The 21,800-nt window shown below is 42.4% G+C and overlaps 1 protein-coding gene across 2 annotated transcripts in view; it reads right to left on the reverse strand.

The window, feature by feature from the left end:
- ppp2r5d (protein phosphatase 2, regulatory subunit B', delta) overlaps positions 1-20,796 on the reverse strand; it is a 124,347-nt gene extending 103,551 nt beyond the window's left edge. Inside the window, exons 1-3 of one of the 2 annotated variants that reach the window (XM_063040526.1) lie at positions 20,664-20,713; positions 20,449-20,514; positions 2,659-2,724 (exon numbers count right to left, since the gene is read on the reverse strand). In XM_063040526.1, coding sequence (XP_062896596.1) covers positions 2,659-2,688 — 30 coding nt within the window. In that variant the 5' untranslated portion in view covers positions 2,689-2,724; positions 20,449-20,514; positions 20,664-20,713. Of the gene's footprint in view, positions 1-2,658; positions 2,725-20,448; positions 20,515-20,663 lie in introns of both variants that reach the window. The other variant, XM_063040525.1, reaches the window with a different exon arrangement.
- Positions 20,797-21,800: the final 1,004 nt, after the last annotated feature.

A 21,800-nucleotide genomic window follows, 5' to 3' on the forward strand; every position in this document is an offset into this window, starting at 1 on the left:
TAATAAGGCACAATTTCCAAAGATTCACAACCTTTGGAGTGAAAAACTTTTCTACATTAGAAAGACAGACAACAAATCCTGAGGTGGTGACTCAGTATCAGACTCTGCAGGTGAAAGGAATCATTCTCCCAGCAACAATTTTCGCAAACAGCTTAAGAAATTTAGGAGATCATTAAACAAGACTTGCAATTAAATCTGCTTCAAGAATACAGTCAAACATCCAGTGAACTCACACTGCATCAAATGATTGAAATTAAACCAAAATTTCTATTCCAGCATTCTACAAGGGAAACAAGTTTCCTTAAAAACTGACTGGGTGTTTTGAAACCTTCTGAGTCATTCTTGGAGACAAGACAAATCCAAGTACAAAGTTTATCTACTCTTGAGTTTGCAGCATGACTGTCCATAGAATTTGCACATCAAACTTTTCAATGTACTGGTAAACTCAAGAATTCTTCCCCCTCAAAGAATTAATTGACTTGGGCCAACTACAATAAAGCAATTTAAAAGACAATTGCAGTTACAAAGTAGTTCAAGAGGAAAGCAGTTTTGTCAGTTGAAAATGACTGTCTTCGACACGAGCATTTCTCTGTTTACATTACTCCAGATCTTTGCGCCATTTCGCATTCACTGTATCTGTTGCTGTACTTATTATTACCATTATTAGTACATAATACTGTCTATTCTAAGCTTCACACAAGGAAGGAATTTCATTGCATCTTGGTGAATATGATAATAAACTGAAGTGATGCAATGTTTGAGTACAGCATTAAGGGATCCTGGTAAAGACAGTCAATAGATACTAAGAGCAAAATGAACCTTGAGCTATAATCACACTCCCACAAAGGAATATGGCTGTAGTGTCTTAAAATCAATCATCCTAGCTCTCTGCAACTTCAATAATAACATGAACATGCATAACCATTGTTAGCTGCTTCACACTGACCTTGCCTCCACCATTAAGATCTGAATATATTTGCTGATGATGGTGCAACGTTCAATTCTCAATTCCACAGTAAAAGACGGTCTATTTCCACATGCAAGTCAGACAACCACTCTTTTAGGACAGACTAATAAGTGACAAATAACACTGACGTTGCAACAAGAGCTATTCAATGAAGTTGGGGAGCAGCTCAATAATACTCTTGACTGGCACACCATCTACAATTTCAATTATTCACCTTTACCACAGTTTAACAATAAATACCCAATAACAGCACAAAAAGATGCCAGTTCTACCACCTAGGATGACAAGGACAATAGGTATATCAACCCTATCACCTGCAAATTCCACAAGTCAAACATTATGTAGATGTGGAATTGAATGGCCCATTTGTTGGCACTAGGTTCTAAACCCTGGGACTATCCACCCATCAATACTAGTTTCACAGGAAGAGCCACAGCTGCTCAAGATGGTTCACCATTACCTCAGAAGCACGTTTGGCCCAGCCTTCCAATGTTGACCATTGTATTCAAGGACAACTAGAAAACAAGTGCCAGTTACTAAGCTTTCGACTTGGTTGAACTTTCACAGTTTACTTTCTAATCCAATATCCAAAACAAACTTTAATCCAGTATAGATTTCACATTTCCAACATCTGCAGTTTTGGCTTCAATTGCTATTCAACTATTAAAATGTTCACCTCAAAGCAGCTCTGCTGCAGACAGAATTTCTGTTCGTCGGATTCACCCTCAATGGCCTGTCTCCTTCCTTGTTTTAGATTAAAATTCCACAACCGTATCCTGTTCTTATTAAACATCGCCAGCTTCAGCTCATTCTACATGGATTTCAACTGAAATTCCAAATTTTAGGGATGGAAAGCTCAGAACCACAAATCATAGCCTATACATTCAAACTATACGGCCTAGTGCCGTATGTCAACAAACAGAAGGTCTTGACCTCTCCACAACAGCACCAACTTGCTATCCCAATGCTATCTTGCCGCAGTTCTACATTATCCTTTGTTGCATTTTTACAAAATGCTTTTCTTTCATACATGAAAGACTGCAAACTTTAACAGCTTTTCAATTTTAACACTCCTCCAGTTCTTTCTGCTCCCCCTCCCCCCAAAAATCTCATCTTTCTCCACACCCTCAATCCTGAAGTCCCACTTTGTGTTTGATCCCACATGATCACACCTTGGAACAGCCTCAACTTCACTCCACTTGCCCAAGCTGAATGAACAGAGTTCTTCTACCACCGCCTTCAACACTGTGGCCATTTCTTTAGCCAGGAGTCTTCAAACCAGATAGTTTCTGGCGAGTTTCTCACCAGGTCACCATAATCTGGCTACTTTCTTTTTGGACCTAATAACATTTTCAGCTGATATGAAACTATCAAATTTTCCACTGATCTTATTCACTATAAAGGCCAGCATTGTGAATGTAGTATTCATTCATTAGGCTATCCCATTACAGAAATACTTTTGTTTTACACATCTCCACAGCTTCTCGCCCACTGAAAACTAAATTGCTCTAACTTACCAGCTCTGAAGAAGGGCTGGCAATTTACCTTTCCATTGATGCTACCTGACCTGAGCCTTTGTAACTTTTTCTGCTCGTGATAGATTTCCAGCAGACAATCTTTGTTTTTCAATTTTAATCAGTGCTGTTGGGTCACAGATCGAAGGACCCAGATTTAAACCTGCGTTTGTGTACCTCGTGTGATGTCTTCATGTCCTCCCGCATCCCAGATGTGCTGATAATTAATGATAGCCATTAAATCTAAATGGTACAAGAATGAAAAGGGAAGTTAATGAGGACACAAGACAGAACACGTTGGAGAACTACCAGGAAATTATTAGGAATGGAACTAAAGGCATTTTTGGGCTTAACAGCCCAAATGTGCTGAAAGTATGTACCCTACCACCCCACTGAAATGTCAACACTCTGCTCACTTGGGATTAGCATTGCAAGAGTCACGCAATGCCACTGTTTATATCCATCATTTAACTGGGAAAGCAAGTCAACAGAATTTACCTTGGAAATTGGAAAGAAAAATAGAAAACACTGAAAACATTAAGCAAGTTAGGTAGCCTGTGCAGAAAAAAAAAGTCGAAGACCCTTCCTAAGAACTGGAAAATAGAGAAAATGCTAAGTTTAAGTTTCAAGGAGTGTGGGAAAGAGGGATAGGACAAACTCCCAAGCAAGAAAAATCAAGCCAAGGATGACACAGATTTATCAGACAGAATAGGCAATTGCTGGGGCAGCATGATTTGAAGGGCCAGAAAGACCTACCCCCCATTCTATCTAAATAACAGGACCTTTAGGAGTAGTAACATACTGAACGATCTTGGGGTTCAAGTCCATAACTCCCTGAAAGTGGGGCACAAGGGGCAGGGTGGTAAAGAAAAGTTTTGCCATTGGAACTATAGACAGGAAGTCATGCTGCTCTCATATTAAACATGGGCAGTTCTATTGACACAGTGGGTTTGGTGAGTACGCAGGAGAGGTTTATCAGAATGTTATGTAGTTTGGGGTGTATTAGCTATAGAGGAGAGGTTGAACAATTTTGGATTATTTATTAAAGAGAAGAATAGGCCTTTCTGGCCCTTGGAACTGCACTGTCCGGGCCAGCTGGTGGTGCAATGACATCGGCGCCGGACCCGGGAGCAGAGGTTCTCGGGTTCGAAACCAGTCGGGTCCGCTCCCGAGTACACTTTCCATCCGTGCTGGGTTGAGTGTCGAGATCGCAACTCTACCTCGTAAAATAAAGGGAAAATACTGCAAAAATATCTGTGTGGGGAGTGGCGCACCACACAGTCTCTCTCTCTCATTCTGCGCCTTGTAAAAAGCCATGAAAAAGACATCATCGCAGATGCATGCACAGGCACACCCCCAAAAAAAAGGAACTGCACTGCCCAGCAATCCGATTTAATCCTCGCCTAATCACGAGACAGTTTACAATGTCCAATGAACCTACCAACTGGTGCATCTTTATAGAGTGGGAAGAAACCTGAGCACCCAGAGGTAACAAGAGAATTGAACCTGGGCCACTGATACCATAAAACATGGTGCTAAGCACTATGCTAGCATGGCGCCCCATGGTACTCTGTAGCATCAGATGTGGAGGTACGTTCAATTATGATACATACTGTAGATACGAGAAGCCTTTCAGAGTGCTCCCCCGCCCCAGGTGTAAATGGCAAATACTGGAGAGCATAGCTTGAAGGTGAGAGGGGGCGAAGTTTAAGGAGATGTGTGAGGCCAAGTTTTTTTTTTAAAAAATGAGTAGTACATACCTAGAACATACTGTCAGAAGTAATCAAAGCAGATACAACAGCAACATTTAAGATGCATTTACAAAGATGTGTGAACAGGCAGGGCATAGAACAGAGGTTCCTAACCTGGGATCTATGGACCCCTTGCTTAATGGTATTGGACCATGGCATAATAAAGGTTGGGAACCCCAATTAAGCCGTAGAGGGATACAGGCCATTTCAAGCAGAAAAGATTAGTTTAGATTGGCATCATAGTCCACATGGACACACTGGGCTGAAGGACCTGTTACTAACCTGTCCTTTTCTATGTTCTAAGGTCCTTCTAATGGCTGTTGACCAGAAAACTTCAAGAGCAAATCAGATCAAGTTTTCTTTTATCAGCATTGTATTCTTAGGCATTTACACATGTCATCAAGCACGATGATCCAACAATCAAACAGGTGAACAGGAAAGCAGAAAAAAAATTGTACAGTTTCTTCACATTACCCAGCTAGTGACAACACTTCTCATTGGATTTTGCTCATCAAGAAATAATTTTGAAGTTCTCAGGTTAGATATTGCACCAGTTAAATTGAGGTTGAACATAAGCAATACTTGTGAGTAGTTCTTCAAATTAAACTCAACGCTCTCCATTCATATCTTGCTGGCTGATCCATAATCAGGAAACAGCAGTGGCAGCAACACACCTTGAAATTAACCTTGCACCCAACGAACGATTTCCAGAGTAATTCTTGCAATTATTTCTCCTGTTCAACTGGAAAGTACCATCGTGAACTCAACTGAGGTACAGCTAACCCACTGACACAAAGTGAAATGAGGTGCATACAGCTGCAAAAATGTTATCTTAAGATGGACATTCGTACCAAAACTATCAAAATGGCAAGTCATGAGTTTGAAGCAACACACATAAAAGTTGCTGGTGAACGCAGCAGGTCAGGCAGCAGCTCTAGGAAGAGGTACAGTCGAAGTTTCGGGCCGAGACCCTTCGTCAGGACTAACTGAAAGAAGAGCTAGTGAGAGATTTGAAAGTGGGAGGGGGAAGAGGGAGATCCAAAATGATAGGAGAAGACAGGAGGGGGAGGGATGGAGCCAAGAGCTGGACAGGTGATTGGCAAAAGAGATATGAGAGGATCATGGGACAGGAGGCCTAGGGAGAAGGAAAAGTGGGGGGGGGGGGACCCAGAGGATGGGCAAGGGGTATAGTCAGAGGGAGAAAAGGGAGAGAGAGAAAAAAATGTATGTATATAAATAAATAACAGATGGGGTACGAGGGGGAGGTGGGGCATTAGCGGAAGTTTGAGAAGTCAATGTTCATGCCATCAGGTTGGAGGCTACCCAGACAGAATATAAGGTATTGTTCCTCCAATCTGAGTGTGGCTTCACTTTTACAGTAGAGGATAGACATATCAGAATGGGAATGGGATGTGGAATTACAATGTGTGGCCACTGGGAGATTCTGCTTTCTCTGGCTGACAGAGCATAGGTGTTCAGCAAAACAATCTCCCAGTCTGTGTCCGGCCTCACCAATATATAGAAGGCCGCATCGGGAGCACCGGACGCAGTATATCACCCCAGCCGACTCACAGGTGAAGTGTCACCTCACCTGGAAGGATCGTCTGGGGCCCTGAATGGTAGTGAGGGAGGAAGTGTAAGGGCATGTGTAGCACTTGTTCCACTTACAAGGATAAGTGCCAGGAGGGAGATCAGTGGGGAGGGATGGGGGGGACGAATGGACAAGGGAGTCACATAGGGAGCGATCCCTGCGGTAAGCGGGGGGGTGGGGGGGGGAGGGAAAGATGTGCTTAGTGGTGGGATCCCGTTGGAGGTGGCAAAAGTTACGGAGAATTATATGTTGGACCTGGAGGCTGGTGGGGTGGTAGGTGAGGACCAGGGGAACCCTATTCCTAGTGGGGTGGCGGGAGGATGGAGTGAGTATGAAGTAGCTTTTCATCATCACTGGTCTCAACAATGGAACTCATCACTAGATGGATGAGGACTGTAGTTAGGGATAGACAATAAAAGCTGGTCTTACTTATAGTCAGCACCCACATGCTGACTAAATAAAACAAGACCTTCAATGATGAAGCACATCCTAAGCATAATAGGGAAACCAGCCTGAACATGTGTTCAGGAGTCAAGAACGGAGGTGAGTTCACCAACTAGAATTATCAGGAGCCATACCAACAGTCGTTTGGAGCCTAGGCAGACACCTGTGTCAAGTCCATGCTCAACTACCCGCACTTCAAACAAAGCACAAGATACAACACAAATCATTGATCACTTTTCAAAGCCACCACAAATTCATAGTGAAACCACAGACACAATAAGCTGCCCAGAATACTAGTTAGGTGATGTCACATCATTGAAAGATTTTGCACACACTAAATGCCAACTCAGATTAGAATCAAAGTTCAATGTAAATGATCAAAGTATCTATACATTACACAACACTGAGATTCGTCTCCTTACAGGCAACCACAAAACAAACAAAAGAAAACCACACAAAAAAAGACCAAACACCCAATGTACAGAGAGAAAAAAAAACACGCTAACAATAAAAGTAAGCAAATAGCACTTTGAATGAAAGTGAGTCTTCAGACATGAAGTCTGAAGCAGGCCATAGCCTCAGTGGGGCACAGAGCAGAGTAAATATTGTGCAGCAGCGAGCAGAACTGTTCCCGACCCTCGCCTCTGGTCCCAACAATGTTGCCTTTTCAATCCATCCAGCCCAATGATTAAAATCATCCAAACATCAGGTCATTCCTCACTCTAAGACCCAGGCCCTGTTGCATCAATTCGCTCTAGGCCTGCCAATATTTTCAGCTACAAAAATACTCCCATGGAGCTTGCAGCATATTCCAAAATTTTAGCCCAACAAAAAAATGGCAATATATTTCAAAGTCAAGATACCCTTACCAATGGAAAGTAACTTGAGCGTGATGGTTTCCATGCATTTGTTACCTTGGTCCGACAGTGCAGCAGAGTTCAGGAAGTAGTGTTCTATAAAACCTTACAGATGGCACACACTGGTCTTGAGAAGATGGCAAGGAAAGTCCACATTAGTAATAACAATGTCAACATGAAGTTGACAGACATGTTGGAGATCGTTTATTGCTTGCCAATGTTACTACCACTTATCAGTTCACCTGTGACAATTCCTGGTATCAGCAATTTTGATGAATAGTATTTAAAAAGAATTGTACAAATCAAAGCAGCCAACATTCCAAATTCAGACCTCATGAAGGAGGATGTTCAATAATAACGCAGGCAAAATGGTTGGACCCCACTGAACTCCCCATGTAGTCATGTACTAGACCTGGGATGATTCATCTCCAAAAATCACAACCACCTTCAGAAAAGGGTGCGAAGAGCAGACCAAATCTTAGATTCTGTGCTGAATCGTCAAGTCATAAACTGAGGCAGATACTTTATACTTTATTGTCGCCAAACAATTGAAACTAGAACGTACAATCATCACAGCAATATTTGATTCTGCGCTTCTCGCTCCCTGGATTACAAATCAATAGTAAATACTAAAAATTTAAATTATAAATCATAAATAGAAAATAGAAAAATGGAAAGTAAGGTAGTGCAAAAAAACCGGGAGGCAGGTCCGGATATTTGGAGGGTACGGCCCAGATCCGGGTCAGGATCCGTTCAGCAGTCTTATCACAGCTGGAAAGAAGCTGTTCCCAAATCTGCCCATACGAGTCTTCAAGTTCCTGAGCATTCTCCCTGAGGGAAGAGGGACGAAAAGTGTGTTGGCTGGGTGGGTCGTGTCCTTGACTATCTTGGCAGCACTGCTCCGGCAGTGTGTGGTGTAAAGTAAGTCCAAGGACGGAAGATTGGTTTGTGTGATGTGCTGCGCCGTGTTCACGATCTTCTGCAGCTTCTTTCGGTCTTGGACAGGGCAACTTCCATACCAGGTTGTGATGCACCCTAGAAGAATGCTTGCTACGGTGCATCTATAAAAATTCGTGAGGGTTTTAGGGGACAGGCCAAATTTCTTTAGTTTTCTCAGGAAGTAAAGGTGCTGGTGGGCCTTCTTGGCAGTGGACTCTGCTTGGTTGGACCAAGTCAGGCCATTTGTGATATTGACCCCAAGGAACTTAAAGCTTTTGACCTGTTCCACTTGCGCACCTGTTCCACTTGATGTAAATTGTGTCGTATGGTCCGCTACTCCTTCTGAAGTCAACAACCAATTCCTTCGTCTTGCTGACGTTGAGGGATAGGTTATTGTCTTCGCACCATGCCACCAGATTCTTAATTTCCTCTCTGTACTCAAACTTGTCATTACCTGGGATACGGCCTACAATGGTTGTGTCATCAGCAAACTTATATATTGAGTTTGATGGAAACTTGGCTACACAATCATGGGTGTACAGTGAGTACAGCAGGGGGCTGAGTTCACAGCCTTGTGGGGCACCAGTGCTCAGAGTGATCGCAGAGGAGAGCTTGTCCCCTATTTTTACACCCTGGGTCCTGTCTGTGAGGAAGTTGAAGATCCAGCTGCAGATCTGAGTGCTAAGGCCCAGGTTCCAATATTGACTTTAAAGTTTATAAAATTATGAGTGGCATAGATAGTCCTTTTCCTCAGGTGAGGGATTAAGACTAGTGAGCATTAGCTTAAGGTGAGAAGGGAGAAATTCAAAGGAGATCTTGAGGACTCCTCCCTCCAACAACAGAGGGTGGTGGCTATATGGTTTGAGCTGTCAAAGGAAATGATACATGTAAACACAATTACAGCATTTAAACTGCATTTGGACAGATACATGAATAGGAAAGTAAAGGATGGGGCCTACATGAGCAAGTGGGATTAGCAGACAGGCATCATGGTTACAGAGTTGGGTTTAAAGGCCTATTTCTGTGCTGTACAAATCCATAATTCTAAAATCATGTCTCCTAAAAGCTACCACAAATTATAAATACTTCAAATATGTCTTGTATTTCCCAACAGTTTGTAGCTTTTCTTTGATAAAGCACTTTTCTGTCAAATGCTTCCATTCTTGATTGAAACAAACCATTTTTTGGTATTTTCCTACAGCACATCAATTTGACAATTCTGGAAACAAAGCTAATATATATCCCAAATATAGACTAAGCGTCAATGCAGAAGTTTCTAAAACCATTTGTTTCCAAGTTTCTATTTTGAAATAGATCAACTCTTGTCAAAGTCAGTTAAATTAAGGGTACAACAAAACAATTGGAATTACCAAGCCACAATTCAAATTTGCTGCTCATGCAAAAGCCATTGCAGACTTGGAAGTTTATATTTAAACTGGGAAATAGTAGGTATGATCAGAACTAAAAAATAATGTGCTGGTGCCAACCCTTCTAGGTACTTACTCCTAAAAGGATTTTCACACTTCTACCTTTTGCTACCCACAGATGTTTCAGTTATTCACAGCTTCCTCCTATTTACTCCATTTAAGTTAATCATGATTTTGCATCTCTCTTACCAAATTGCTTATCGGTCACCTCAGTTCCATGGAGAATAACTACAGCTTTTCCACTCAACTGGAAAGCTGAAATTTCCCATTGCAACTACTGGCATAATTGTCTTCTGTATCCTGTCAAACTTTCATATCCTTCCTTCCTTGTGGCATAACTATATTGAGCAGCTACAACAACACTTCCGTTTTTGTCATCCGTCTCCGTTAAGGAACCCAGAATCCACATGCTAATCTTGCCTCTCAAATTCTATGGTAACAGCAGGAAATATTATGCACATATAAACCCATGTTCCAGCACAAACTTCAGAACTGTCATTTTACATCTCTCATTCTTTCTCCCAAAGAGAATCACTTGACTATAACATATTTATCTGCCACTATCCAACCACTTAGCCAGGCTTTGTCTTCTTGCAGTCTATTATGATCAACATTATTATTTATTGGAATTCATGGAAATCTGAAAAATTTCCCAGCAAACCTGCCTCAGTCTTTAACTTGGGACTTCTACAAACAACCTGCACCAATCCACATGGACTTCTCTTCAATCATTCCCATCACATCAGAAAATTCTGTCAAGTTAGTCACAATGTACTTTAAACAAATATAGTCATAGAACCAGGCCACAATTTCTTAGGTGTAGGTGAGAACGTGACATCTTAATCCCTTCAATCCCACCTTCTCCAGCTAATCATTTGGTTATACAAAGCTTGAAACCAAACCAACACTGGTGAGACAAGACAGAAACGACTCAAATGAAAAGCCATCATAAACAGAAGCACTGATTATTCCACCACAATCGTCAATGTTCATGGCTTTTCTTGAAAGATTAAAATGACTTGAGCTTGGTACACCATGGCAGGACCACCAAATTGGCAGTTGACACAAATTTCTGAGGCTTAGTGATTGAAGTTATGGACATCGAGGTGTATGAATATACTGGAATGGATAAACACTTGACAAATGAGATTTCATTTGGACAAATGTGAACTGTTACACATTTACAGGAAAAATTCGGAAAGGTATAAAAGCTTGGACGCGTTTCAAAAAAAGGTACAAGAACAGTGATTTGAGCTTGAAAGATAAAGATGGCTTTATTTGTCACATGTACATCAAAACATGCAGTGAAAAGCATTATCTACATCAAATCAAATCAGCAAGGATTGTACTAGTGCACAAGCTGTACATCTTTGGAATATGGGAGGAAACCAGAGCAGCCAGTAGAAACCCACTCAGTCATGTGCAGAACATACAAACTCCTTACAGACACCAGAGGGAAATGTAAGTGCTATACTAACCATGCCAACCAATACATTATTGATTGAAAGCAAGAGGGCAGGATGAGAAAGTGGATAATCAAACCATTCAGCACCCCAAGTTTTACTGATAAAGACGAAGTGCAAGTATTCAAAACTCTTTAACAAAGTAGAAATAAACTCTTTCTAATTACAGAAGAGCCAAGAACAAGAAGACAACATGAAGGTGACTGGCAAAAGAACTGAAGGCTTTCTTTGGCAGAGCAAATGGTTAGGATTTCAAATGCACTTGTAAAGGATGTAATGGAGGCAGATTCAGTTGCAGTGTTTGAAATGGAGACAGAGAAGCATCACAAAAGAAAGTCAGCAGGGTCACCTTAAGAGGGATTCACTGGTTTGTTTTTACATTGAGCTTAAACTGATTCAACAAGATCAACGGCCTCAGAGATATAACCATTTTCAAATGTTTTAAGAGAAGGCAACCACTGACTGAACAATCTTTCTTTATAACCATAATCCTCCAATGCTGGTAATCTATTCTTATGACCAAAACCTGACACACTTATGGCTCAACTACTCTTCCAGAGCCACAGCAGTACCTGATTACTCTTATATGTCTCAGGCAATAAAAATTAATATCACATGCATTCTTGACCAGCTTTCTAACGATCCTGCTGCCTTTAAGAACATGCAAATTTTCAACACTATTTGGCATCCTACCATTTATCTTGTCTGCCTATCCACGTATTACTTAACACTTCTGACTGATGTCGAGGACTTCTGTCACCAAAATCAGAATTTTCCGGTGGCCAACCATTTTAACCCCTATCCCTATTCCGCCATGCCAGTCCATGGCCTCCTCTTTTGACACGATGAGGCCAATCTCAGAGTAGAAGAGCAATACCTTATATTCCATCTTGGAAGCCTCCAAAGTAATGGCATAAACTTCAATTTCACCTTCCGGTAATTTTTTTTTGTTTTTCCCTCCTCTTCTTCACTCCGGCTTCTTACCTGCTCACTTCCCTCAGTACTCCTTTACCCACATGGCCCACTATCCTCTCATCAGATTCCATCTTCTCCAGCCTTTTACCTTTCCCAGCCACCTGACTTCACCTTATCACCATCTAGCTTTCCCCATTCCCCTTCTCCCATCTTGTTTTTCTGTCTCTTTTCCAGTCCGAAATGTCAACTGTTTATTCATTTCCATAGATACTGCCTGACCTGCTAAGTTCCTCTAGCATTTTGTGTGTATTGCTCTGGATTTCCAGTAACTGAAGGATCTTATATTTCTAATTAAATTCCATTTATCACTTTTGTGCCCACCCACCAAATCAGATAATTGTATTTTTCTAGATATAACTACCTCTATTAAAAATGCTGCCAATTTTAATGTCACCTGCAAATCTTGCAACCAAAATTAAAGAAGCTCAAGAGCAAATCATTAAGGGACTCCACAAAAATCAGAAGGGACTGTACTCAGTCTTGCTGAATCCACTGTAAGCAGCAAGCTAAAATTAATGACAATTTTTTAAGTGCAACTTGCCAATTCCTTAAATCCATTAGTTTGCTTACTTGATTAATTACAATTTATTGGCTTACGGTCAGATCTGAGCCCACAAACAGAGACCATACAATGTCTGCTGTGTCAGAAGCTTAGGCTACTGCCACAATGATTACAGATGAGAGTTATTAAAATGCTTGTAGTACATCCCAAATGCCCTCCAAAAAATGACTAGTACACAAACCAGTGGAGAGAATTACTCAGTCTTTTTTCTCCCCCTCCCCAAAAGATGGCAGATGAACTCTCCCAAACTGACATTCTATTCCCTCCATCTGCAATGAAGTGGCACATTGTAAGACAACATTTGGGCCAGAGATGTTAGAGGTCATCCTCCAACTACAGCCTCTACCACTGAAACTCGAACATGCTATCGGTCCTGCTTCAGCCTTTGGAGTCGCACCAAAAGTGATTCAGAACGACGGAAGGTACACAAAAAAGGGCAAATTTATTAAAATACATAACCAATGTCTACTGTAGTGACTTGCATTCTAGCATTGTGGCACTAGTAATGGAAAAAGATGGTGAACTGTTGTTATACAAGGTATAGGATTTATTTACTCTTGGAAAGGCAGAGATTGACTGGAGATAATCAGCATGATTTTCACTTTTGATAAGACTATTCTGAAGTAACTATGCACATTGATGAGGGCAGTGCAATAGATGCTGCCTATGCAGACTACAGCAAGATCTTTTACATGACAGGCTTATGTCCAAAAAAATTAGCCTTTGGAATCCAAGACCAAATTTGATTCAAATGCCATAGTGGATGGCTACTTTTATTATTGGAAGTCTGTGTACCATAACAATCAATGCTGGGACCCTTGATATCTGTGATATACATTAACCATCTGAATCTGAATGCAGGAAAAATGATTGATAACTAGCACAGGACATAAATATTTGCGGTGTTAATGATGATGATTGTCTTAGACTACAACCTGGCACTGATCACTTGGAAAGCTTGATAGAGCAATGGGAAATGAAAGTTAACCCTGAAAGTACAAAGTGATGCAATGTGGAAAGTCAAATAAGATTGGACCATGCCCAGTAAACTGCAGTGTTTATAAACAGAGGGACCTTGTGTACTATCCTTGGGTTGAAAGTGGAGCACAAGTAGAAAGGATGGCGAAGGCATATGGGAAATGTGTTGCAGAAAATAAAAACTAGCGCAGTTCTGGAAAGACAAGTTGGATTAAAAAAGGGTGTAGGAGATTCACCACAATGTTACCTCTATTGAGGCATTAGTTACAATGAATATGAGAAAATCTGCAGATGCTGGAAATCGAAGCAACACACCAAATGCTGGAGGAACTCAGCAGGTCAGGCATCATCGATGGAAAGGAGTAATTAGTTGTCACTTTGGGCCCAGATGCTTTCTCAGAGTAGCAGCACACACGGTGCACTGCATTGAGTTCTGAACAGCTCATTTTAGGAAGGACGAGGAACTTTTAGAGAGCACAGAGGAGATTTACCAGGATCTGCCTGGATTACAGAATGCGAGTAAAGGTTCCCTTTGGACTGATGGAAGATGAGAAGCAACTTGATGGTTTGAGGCACCCAGCATCTTTGCCCTAGGGTGGCATTGACTAATACCAGAGGACATCTTTTCAGGGTGAGTGGAAGAAAGGTTAGGGAAGATGTCAAAAGTACACAATAAGTGCTTGGAACACTCTCAGCATGATGGTAAAGGCAGCTACATTAAGGACATTTAAGTGATTCTTGGATAGGCACACAGATGAAAGAAAATGCATTATGAACAAGTGAAGGATTAAATTGATAATGGCACAATTATGGTCATGAGCAGAGTCATTCAGAATATCCTGATTCAGGACAGTCCTGATGAAAGGTCTCAGTCGAAACATCAACTGTTTACTCTCTTCCATAGATGCTACTGGGCTGCTGAGGTTCTCCAGCATTTTTGTGTGAATGTGGTCCTTGGCCTGTAGGTGGTAAACTTTAGAAACATCCTTAACAAAGGACAGACATCTCTCATGCTGTTCCTCCAGGTTCAGGAAGGATCGCTCTTTAAACACACTTAGAAAAAAAGTTAATGATTAGATTTAAACAGCGAGGGGAGGGATGAGGTAAAGAGCTAGGAAGTTGATTGGTGAAAGAGACAGAAGGCCATGGAAGAAAGAAAATAGGGGAGGAGCACCAGAGGGAGGTGATGGACAGGCAAGGTGAGAGAGGGAAAGGGTAAGGGAGATGGTGAGGGGTGGGGGGGGGTGCGTTATCAAAAGTTCGAGAAATCCATGTTCATGTCATCAGGTTCGAGGCTACCCAGATGGAATACAAGGTGTTGTTCCTACAACCCAAGTGTGGCCTCATCACGACAGTAGACTAAACCCCTTGAAATAAATGCCAACATTGCATTTGCCTTCTTCATCACAGAATCAACCTGTAAATTAACTTCTGGGGGCTCTCAAGTCCCTCTGATGCTTGAACCTTCTCTCCATTTAGCTAATAGTCTACACTACTGTTCCTTTTACCAAAATGCATTATCATGTATTTCCCAACACTGCATTCCATCTGCCACTTTTTTTTTACCCATTCTTCCAAGTTGTCTAAGTCTTGCTACAATCGCATTGCTTCCTCAGCACTACCTGCCCCTCCACCTATCTTTGTATCATCCACAAACTTTGCTACAAGGCCAGCAATTCCATGATCTAAATCACTGACAAACAACGTGAAAAGCATCGGTCCCAATACTGACCCAAGGAACACCACTAGTCACTGGCAACCAACCAGAAAAGGTCCCTTTTATTCCCTTGGTGTCTCCTATGTGTCAGCCACTCCACTTTCCATGCCAGTATCTTTCCGATAATGCCATAGCGTCTATCTTGTTAAGTAGCCTCATATGTGGCACCTCATCAAACACCTTCTGAAAATCCAAGTAAATGACACTCACTGCCTAAGAACCCCAACACCTCGTCCTTAATAATAGACTCCAACACTTTCCCAACCACTGAGGTTAGGCTGACTGGCCTATAATTTCCTCCCTTCTAAAAGAGTGGAGTGACATTTGCAAACTTTCAGTCCTCCGGGACCATGCCAGAATCAAGTGATTCTTGAAAGAACATGACCAAAGCATCTGTTATCTTTTCAGCAACCTCTCTCAGGACACTGGGATGTAGTCAATCTGGCCCAGATGACTTATCCATCTTAAGATTTTTTGAGTTTGCCTAGCACTTTTTCCTTTGAAATAGCAATGGCACTCACTCCTGCTCCCTGACACTCACAGATTTCTGGCACACTACTCATGTCATGGTGAGGACAGATGCAAAGTACCCATTAAGTTCATCTGCCATTTCTTTGTCCCCAATCACTACCTCACCAGCATCATTTTCCAGTGGTCCAAAATCAACTCTTACCTGCCTTTTACTCTTGATATATTACTAAACAAACTTTTGGCATCCTGTTTTATATTATTGGCTAGGATGCCCTAATTTTTCATCTTTTCCCTTCTTATAGCTTTTTTAGTTGCCTTTTGTTGAATGTTTAAAAACTTGCCAATCATCCAACTTCCCACTCACTTTTGCTAGTTTTATATGCCCTTTCCCTGGCTTTCATGCAGTTCTTAACTTCCTTTGTCAGCCACAGATACCTACCCCTGCCACTTGAAAATTTCTTTCTTTGTGGGTCATAGCTGTCCTGTGCCTTGTGAACTATTTCCAGAAACTTCAGCCATCTCTGCTCTGCTGTCATCCCTACCAGTATTCCCCTCCAATCCTCTTGGGTAAGCTCTTCTCTCATGCCTCTGTAATTCCCTTTATTCCATTGTGATACAGATACAAGTCAATTATGCTTCTCCCTCTCAAACTGCAGTACAATTTCAATCATACTATGATCACTAACTCCCAAGGGTTCCTTTACCTTAAGCTCCCTAATAAGATCTGGGTTATTACACAACACCCAATCTAAGATTGCCTTTCCCCAAGTAGGATCAAACACAAGCTGCTCTAAAAAGCCATCTTGTAGGCACTCAACAAATTCCCCTTCTTGCGATCTGACACCAAAGTGATTTTTCCAATCCCCTTGCAACTTGAAGTCCCCCTTTACAATTGTGTCATTACTCTTTTTACATGCCTTTTCCTGCAGTGACATTTATGAACATCTGGCAGGAGTACAAGGTCAAGCTGGGCAATATGTATGGTTTGTAAAATAGCTCATAAGACATGATCAGATAGTTTATGACAAGGTGCTTTCCTAAAATCTAAATCCTCAACAGAATTTTAATGTTAAGGCAAAGTCACATTTGACTTACAAAAGAAAATGCCCTGAATTAATTTACACATTGTGTACCTTTATTTCTACACCTAAAGTGGCACTAATCCAATCACTTCCAACCTTACTGAAAGAAAGCGCTGATGTGAAGTGCCAGATGGCTTAAGCTTGTTTCCATGTTCAAAATATTCTTCGATTCTATCCATTCAAATGTCCCTGATGAATACGAATGCAGGAAATGTGTTCAGCTGCAGCCCCTCCCAGGCTACGTGGATCAGTTGGAAGCAGAGTGTCACAGACTAGTTTCAAGGAACAGGGGATGCTAAAGTTTCAATGACATAAATGGAAGAGCACCGGGAGCGTCAAACAAGTGGTGCAGGAGACCCCTGTAAGTCTACCCCCCCTCACAAAAAACTATTGTTTTAGATACTGTTGGAGGGAACAATTTCCCAGTGGCAGCCAAATCAGTGGCAACACAATTGGCTGTGGTACAACAGAGCTGGTCAAAGAATGGGTGAGCAACAGCAACAGGGGATCTTTAGTCAGGTGCACAGGTCAGTGCTTGTTGCTACAAGTGTGACTCCAGGGTGGTGCTTTGTCTTCTGGTGCAAGGATGAAAGATGCCTCAGAGCATCCACGGAATATTCTAATAGGAGAGGGTAAGCAGCCAGAGATCATGGTCCTCATGGTAAGCAAAGGGAGTAAGGAGTAAAGAAAATTTAGGGAGTTAAATAGAAAGTAAAATAACAGAACTTCTATAGTTGTCATTTCAGGAGTACTCCCTGCAGCATATGGCAATGGAGTAAGAAATAGGTAGATGATACAGCTGAATGTGTAGCTAACTCACTGGATTCTCCTGCAGGGGAGGTGGGACCTGTGCAACGACAGGTTGCACCAAAACTGGAAGGGCATCAAAATCCTCACAGGAAGTTAGCTAGTGCTACTCAGGATAGTTTTAACCAACGTGGAAGGAGTGGGAACCAGAACAATAGGTCAGCAAGTGGAAAGATTGAGGGGACATAAAGTAAGGTGTGTTAGGTCAAGCAAGGCTGAAAAAGACAGGAATGGCCAAGTTAATGAACATGATGGGGTTGAAGGTAAAAGTGTACTTAGTTCAATGAGAGGAGTATTTTGGCAAGGAAGGTGAACTTAGGGCATCCGTTAGTAGGTAGAAGTACAATGTGGCGGCCATTGCAGAAACTTTGTTGAGAAGAACAGGACTGATAGCTTAGCACTCCAAGGTTCATGTTTCTGATGTGTGAGAGAAGAGTGCAAATTTCATAGTCGCACTTGGGACATCCTAGAGGGTCATCCAGTGAGGCAAAATGATCAGAGTTCAGCAATAAGAAAGATGCAACTATAACTAGACCTCTAGAGCCAGTCAGAAATAAAAGGACAGATACACAGGCAGCTAATGGAAAGATGCAAAAATAACAATTACTGTCGTCGGTAATTGTAATTTCCCAAATCTAGATCGGGGTTCCCTTCGTGCCAGAGGCTTAAGTGGGGCAGAATTTGTTTGCTGCATCCAACAGTTTCTTGTTGCTATACTGCACATAGTCCACAGAAGGGGTCATACTAACCCTTGTATTAGCAACTGTCCTTATGACAATAGAAATATTTAGAATCATATCCCTGTCGCTGCCTCCACACCTGGGTTAATTTTGACATTTAATTATTCCTATTCTTTTCTCAAATCCTCTAAGATTTGTTTCTTTGTCATTTTGCAATACACATATTTGCCTCCTTAATTTGCTTTTTAGCTTGACACTGCACTTATTTTAAAACAATGCTTTCAATATCACTCATACTTCCTTCTTCTCACTCAACTCTGTGCTCCTCCTCTGAGCTGCACAGCTCCAGTTGCCCAAGTTCATTGCTTAAACTCTTCAAGTACAAAACCCTTGTGCTACACACAGATCGAAAGAGTTCCTTGAACACATGGAGGGTGTAGACATCATAACATTTTACAAATATGCGGTTCCAGTTAACACTACAGCTACTGAAATCCAAGTTATTTAGCTGAAGTTTAAGCTCCCTCAAGCTGCCCAGATGGAGTTTTAACCATTTTCAAGATCCTGTCTGAAGCCTCGCCTCAACTCAACTTTGAAATATTGTTGCATTTTCATTATTGAAGCAAATCCTGGAACAACAGTCTGGAAGCCAATATAATAAAAAGGGTTGACAAATCAACTTGTCACCAAATTCAAGAACAAACAGGAGCAGCCAATAAATGCTAGCCTTGCAGTGGCATTCATTGAATAAAGCATCCATGTCCAAATCATTAATTTGTCTTGAATACTAGTACCCAAATTTTGCTACCTTGAGTAATTATATATCTCTCCTTTAGCTTACAGATTGATTTGATTAAAAATCAAAATGGATGGGGAGGGGAGGAGATTAGTGGAGAGTAAAAGGAGATCAGATTAGCTAAGCTGTATCTCTACCATACCTATTACTTTGTCATGGTGCAAGCAAGCAGAGGGCATATAATTTTGGACAATCCCTTTTTTAATTACTTCTTAATCAATCCTGGTAATTAAAACCCAAACACAAAATCCATGAGCCAATATACCAGCTTACTGACTAACATCAGTGAACAAAGCCGGAGACCTTATAGGTATACCTGCTCCATAATGCAAATATCTCATCGGCCAATCATGTGGCAACAATTCAATGCATTTAAGCATGCAGACCTGGTCAAGGGGTTCAGTTGTTGTGCAGACCAAACATCAGAATGGGAAAGAAATATGATCCAAGTGACTTTGATCATGAAATGATTGTTGGTGCCAGATGGTACAGTCTGAGTATCTCTGAACTGCTGATCTCCTGGGATTTTCACACACAGTCTCTAAAGTTTAGAAAATTGTATGAGCAGCAGTTCTGTAAGTGAAAATGCCTTGTTAATGGGAGATGTCAGAGAACAGCCAGACTGGTCCAAGATGACAATAACTCAAATAACCATATACTGTAACAGTGGTGTGGAGAAGTCACCGATAACCAATGAAGTAGCCACAGAGTCTATAATCTGTCAACTTCACTGATTTCCCATTTGACCTGCATATAAAAAGGTCAATTTACAATTCTAACCACAAAATCACGACACCCCTCTCCTTTTTCAACAGCTTTCACCAGTACTGCTCAGCTGATTTCTAGAAGAATCAGTACAAAAGATATCATCAACACAAAAGCTGTCTGACACCTCCATAGCTCCTTAAATTGTGCAGGAATTATTTCCCTGCTGCCAAATCCCTATATAACCGTTTCAGCTATGAACAATCCATAAATGCAGTATTTTTTTCAAAACATTAAGTGGTCATTATTAATCTGCTATCCAATCAAAACACAAGGTTGTGAAGCTTAATCCGCCCACCCAACCACTGCAGAATCCTGTGTGACGAAGGGTGGGGGCTGGAATTTGATGTGAGTTCCCTTGCATGGGAATTGTGTAAAATGTCCTTTGTCAGAGCCAAGGAAAGGTATAGAAACCATCTGATGCAGCCATAACGCTGACGGCCGAGCCTCATACCTGTTCTCTCCAGCAGGGGGGAGGGAAGCAACCTTCTCCCCAAGGGTTGCACTCCCTTCCTTACCCCACCCACATAGCCCATTTTGCCCTCCGTGACCACTCCGCCTGCCCCAGTCCCGGGCCCTCGGGAGACAAAGGAGGAGGGAGCACGACCAGCCTAGGCCCTGGAGGAGATGACGGTGGCGGCGCCCTGCCATTGGACGTATACCTCTTCCGCGTTCTCTGTGCCATCCTTGCCGCCGCTCTTGGAACTCTTGCCGGGTTTGCTGGGCTCCTGCGGGGCAGAGAAAGAAAACACACAAGAGTCGGTGCCCGTTACATCGACCAGTGGAGATTGGTTGGTTAATTAATTAATTAGCAAAGAGGTGCTGCGGAGGAAGGCCGCTGCCCCTTCTCCAGTCCGGCCTAGCAGTTGCCTGCTACCTTGTCCTTCTTGCTTTTATTCGGCATCCTGCTGCGTTCGTTCCCCCGGCCGTTTCTTCCCTCCGTCCGCTCCAGCTCCCGCCGCTGCCCAGGCTACAGGCCGCGCGCGCACGCGCTAATAGGCCAAGCGCGCGCGCATCCGCTCGCTTTCTCTCCGCCCTCTTTTTCTCGAAACCGATTGGACGAGGTGGCACCTTTTCTTCTTTCCCCCTTTCTCACATGCGCTGTTTTATTGGGCAGATTCAAGCGCTGCATCAGTCATTGGCTGAGTCTCGGACCGCCTTCTGAGACTGACGATACACCTGGACTACTGGATGCTCTGATTGGCCAATGGCCGGGCGATTCTGACCCGATTTCCATTGGCTTGATGAGAGGGGCGTGTCAGCACTCAGCAAAGCAACCAATGGACTTTGCGGCCAGGGCAGTCACTTGGGAGGATGAGAGCGGCCTGTCACACTACGCATTTGGCATACGATCAGCAGCATTCTCCTACTGCTTCTACAGGAACGAGGGGTAGTTCCTATTTTACACCCTTCAGCTGGTCCAAGCTGAGGAGCTGCTTTCTGCAACGGGATGAGACGTGCTCACGCTTTTTCTTCTACAAAGGCTGATGGGGAAGCACAGTGATCTACGGCCTTAAGGAAGAGGATGGTCAGTGCTGTGGGTTAGGATGAGCATGGACCTGCTGGAAGGGTGGATGATATAATTCTCGCCGAAAAATTGTTAGACTCCATTGCAGAAGGCCAATATCACCCTCAACAAGCGGGTGGGGGGGGGGGAAATCAGACCTATTTCACTGTGGAACTTAAGACTATAAGATCCTGTCCAAGACCATTGCCAACGGGGTTAAGTCTGCTTTGGGACCTGGGACATATCACAACTGCGCTGTATGAGACAGCACAACCTTGGCAAATCAGGGGTACTAGTGCCTACGTGTAGGACAGAGGGGTGGACGCTTTTAACACGATACCACACGTACATGATGGATATGTACTCCAAAATGGGTTTCGGGTGGGGGGATCCGGCAGTTCGGGGAGAAAGGTGTAAAGAATGATAACTTAGAATATAAAACACTACAACACAAGCCCTTTGGCCCACTATGTTGTACAAACCCTTTAACCTACTTCGAGCAATCTA

This window comes from Mobula hypostoma, chromosome 2 (genome assembly GCF_963921235.1).
Source record: "Mobula hypostoma chromosome 2, sMobHyp1.1, whole genome shotgun sequence".
In the NCBI taxonomy this organism is placed as follows: domain Eukaryota; kingdom Metazoa; phylum Chordata; class Chondrichthyes; order Myliobatiformes; family Myliobatidae; genus Mobula; species Mobula hypostoma.